This window comes from Neomonachus schauinslandi, chromosome 13, assembly GCF_002201575.2.
Source record: "Neomonachus schauinslandi chromosome 13, ASM220157v2, whole genome shotgun sequence".
In the NCBI taxonomy this organism is placed as follows: Eukaryota; Metazoa; Chordata; class Mammalia; order Carnivora; family Phocidae; genus Neomonachus; species Neomonachus schauinslandi.
This window is the reverse complement of record NC_058415.1, coordinates 66282234-66286383: the sequence shown is the minus strand read 5'-3', so window position 1 is coordinate 66286383 and position 4150 is coordinate 66282234. Positions and strand designations below refer to the sequence as shown.

At 37.6% G+C, this 4150-nt stretch overlaps 1 protein-coding gene across 1 annotated transcript; it reads left to right on the top strand.

Moving 5' to 3' along the window:
* The first annotated feature begins 2174 nt into the window (after positions 1-2174).
* On the top strand, positions 2175-3208 carry LOC110581711 (olfactory receptor 13C3). Its single transcript, XM_021691618.2, has one exon. The coding sequence runs from the start codon at positions 2255-2257 to the stop codon at positions 3206-3208; it is 954 nt and encodes a 317-aa protein (XP_021547293.2). The 5' UTR covers positions 2175-2254.
* The last annotated feature ends 942 nt before the right edge of the window (positions 3209-4150 follow it).

Genomic DNA, 4150 nt, shown 5'->3' with positions numbered 1-4150 from the left:
TACAGTAATTTTCCCAACTACTGTCCCATGACAAACAAAGTGGTAGAGTGGGGGAAGTGTGGCTCTGCTGAAATTCTCAAAACTGTTAGCTCATGGGAAGCCTAAATTTGTGATTTTGCCCAATGTTAAATCTGGTCGTGATTTTGGAAAGATCAATTTTCACATCTAGTCAGTAATTAGTGACAACCCCATTAATATACATACCTTAATTCCTTGTGTTACATTTCTGATTAAAAACTCTCATAAAATCATAGTATGATGGCAATTTTTGGAGAGTATTAATACCACAGGGTCTAAGCCCTCAACCCATGCTCTGTGCTTTGTAATGATGGACCCTTTCCTTACCAAAAGAAATGCAAATTCTCTGCCCAAGCTTAGAGACTCTCTGTGTACTACTATGCTTTCCTTTTCAGATGTGCTCACTACCACCGCTCCACAGAAACTCCCTTGTCCAAAAAGGATGTGCTCTGTTTACTCCTAACTTTGGCTCAACTTCTCACTTTTGGGCTACCCCACTTCTCCTCTTTTCTTGCAAACCTTTCTAATTCTTCCTATGCTTCCAGATCTGTCCCAAATCTGAAACACTTCCCAAGTTCTCCTTCGCATGATTTATTTCTCATAAGCTTCTTCCTTATGGGAAAATTGATAATTTTCACTCAAACTACATAATGTAATTATATTTATGATATGTTTTCATGTGTACTTTTCCTATATCCCTAACTGAATTGTGAGCTTTATAATGGCAGACACTTTACATTATTCTTTAGTTTATCCTTACTGTGCTTGGAATATGACGAAGTTTAAGGTAGGCTATCAGTAATATTCTAAAACTGTTGTAGTAGTCTTGCACAAGTTTAAACTGCTTTTTTAAAAAAAATATGTCTTTTAATAATATTTTTTCTTAAGAGTCTATAACAACATGATATGAATTTGGAGCTTTCTGGAAAACACAAAAGTATGTTCTTATTTTCCAGATTGGCATTCCATTCCATAATAAGGCAAAAGAAAATCAGTTTAGATCAGAAAAATCTGGATACTCTGTCAATTCAGTGTAGATTAAACCCTTGCTACTCAAGTGCTTTCAAGACCTTTGCATAAGTACCACCTGTCCACTTATGAGAAATGGAGAATCTCAGGATCTGCCCTGAACTCTAAAACAGAATCTAAACTTTTTCAAGATACCCAGATGATTCATATGCATATGAAAACCAGTGAAGCTATGAGCTAGATTTTTTTTTTTTTTTAAGAATCTCTATGTCCAACATGGGGCTTGAACTCACGACCCCAAGATAAAAAGTCACATGCTCTACCTACTGAACTAGCCAGGCACCTCTATGAACTAGACTTGATTTGAACCTTGAGCTCCACTTATTATTTACTGTCTGGTTAACTTTGAACAAGCTCCATCTTTTATATTTGGAAAAAATGGGGCTAATATAAAGAATGATTATATTTTGTAAAGCATAAAGTGATGCATATACATACACATATATATAATTTTTAAAATATTTAAACCTTATTACTATTTTCTTAGATTGACTTAAACAAGTCAAGATACACTGTGAAGCTACAGAATACAATAAGTTAGAGACTATGTAATGTTCTCCAAAGATTGTAACATTCATGCAGTGATCTTGTCCTAGGAACAGTCACAAAGGATAGTAAGAGGGAGCTGGAATATGAGATCAACAACTAACTATATTTAAACAGACATTAAATTTTATTTTATGCTATTCAATATATTATTATTAAATGTATATAAAATGCACAATTAACTAACATAAGGTATATAGTATCAGTCATAGAAAGAGATATATACCAAGCTCCTGTGAAATGGTGACCATGGTGTCATTGCTGAATCCCATTTCTAGTCCTTGTTGAGTAGACTTTGCCATCTCCACTGCTTGCTTTCTGGGGCAGAGGAAGTCAGGCTCATAGTTGGTAATTAGTCAGGAGTTTAGAAACCTTAACACAGGAACATGTCAAAAGCAGGAAAGGCTACTTCTGTATGTTTGTCTGATCATAGGTAGAGCTTTGCCTATTAGAGGTGGGCATCAGCACTTCTGTCATTCCCAATTTCACTGATTCCTAGTCACACACATTGTTGAAGATGACTGGATGTCAGAGCTTCAAGCAAACACTCCTTATAACACCATCTATAAAAATGAGTTGTTCAGGTAATTTGTAACATTTGTTTCTTGGCAATGAATGTATTTTTATTAGATCTTCCCTTGACATACTGAAAGCAGATGACATGGATAAAATTAATCAGACATTTGCATCAGAATTTCTTCTTCTGGGACTCTCTGGTTACCCAAAACTTGAGATCATTTACTTTGTCCTAATTCTAATAATGTATCTACTGATTCTAACTGGCAACGGTGTTCTGATCATAGCAAGCATCTTTGATTCCCGTCTTCACACCCCCATGTACTTCTTCCTGGGCAACCTCTCTTTCCTGGACATCTGCTATACATCCTCCTCTATTCCCTCAACTTTGGTGAGCTTAATTTCAAAGAAAAGGAACATTTCCTTCTCTGGATGTGCAGTACAGATGTTCTTTGGGTTTGCAATGGGCTCAACAGAGTGTTTGCTCCTTGGCATGATGGCTTTTGATCGCTATGTAGCCATCTGTAACCCTCTGAGATACCCTGTCATCATGAGCAAGGTGGTGTATGTACTGATGGCTTCTGTGTCATGGCTCTCTGGTGGAATCAACTCAATTGTGCAAACATCTCTTGCCATGCGATTGCCTTTCTGTGGGAATAATATTATCAATCATTTCACATGTGAAATATTAGCTGTCCTTAAGCTAGCTTGTGCTGACATATCCCTCAATATTATCACCATGGTGATATCAAATATGGCATTCCTGGTTCTTCCACTGCTGGTCATTTTTTTCTCCTATATGTTCATCCTCTACACCATCATGAGAATGAACTCAGCCACAGGGAGACGCAAAGCCTTTTCCACCTGCTCAGCGCATCTGACTGTGGTGATCATATTTTATGGTACCATCTTCTTCATGTATACCAAGCCCAAGTCTCAAGAATTGCCTGGGGAAGACAAGTTTCAAACTTCAGACAAACTCATTTCCCTGTTTTATGGGGTAGTGACCCCCATGCTAAATCCTATAATCTATAGCTTGAGGAATAAGGATGTAAAAGCTGCTGTAAAATATCTTCTGAACCGAAAACCTATTCAGTAAGTATTTCCTATACAGAAAATGCAGGTGTTTGTGTAATAGGCATGAAGATGGACTCATAGGTCAATTAATAAAAACCTTATTTGGAGAAACTATGGTTAAGGAGAGATATTTTTATTCTTCCCCTTCCCTAGTCCTACTCAGCTAGAATTTCTGACAACTGTAGTTCACTTTCAACTCGGTTTCCAAAATGTCCTGATTAAGAGCTCACAAGCATGGCGAATCCATTAGAATCTCATCCTTGGTGATATCTAAAATGAGTGTTTCTGGTGTCCTGTGTGGAAACATAATAGAAAACAATCACACATAGCTTTGGAAATAGGCAAGAGTACAAAATCTGCCATTTCACAAACTACCTCAATGATATTGGATAGACTATTCTTTGTAAGCAATAATTACCTTACTTGTAATAAGGAAATAAATAAAACCCGGTTTCAGTGTCATTTAAAGTTTCAATAAATTGGAGAAAGTATCTAGCATAGTGCTACTTCACAATGTCCTAGAATTTCAGAATTGAAGCTAAGACTCCAGATTGAGGGCTAAAAGTTAGTACTGAGCACCTCTTTTACTGTAAGCTAATAATTTTGAGAGCTAAAATCTCCTAAAAGTCACTCTGTTAATATAAATCATACTGTCTTTGCCTTTCCCCCTATACCTATATAAAGAGAAGCTCAGGCCCAGGGAAGAACTATTCAAGGGACTTTTCTACCTTATGGGGAGTGCGCAGTGGGTGGTGGGAGACGTTTCTCTGTAGTCCCTGAGGAAGAATGGAAAATTGTTTTTTCCAACTCAAGTTAAGTGAGGGGGTGCTGTCAAAGAGCCCTTTAAGGTCTTGGATTCCTACAAAGAGAGCCTGGCTTCTGGCCTGATGAGTGGAGGCCTGCAGAGTTCTCGGGGCTGCAGGCTGGCAGAGGAGTTAGTCTAGAAGGGGAGGAGGGTGAGTAT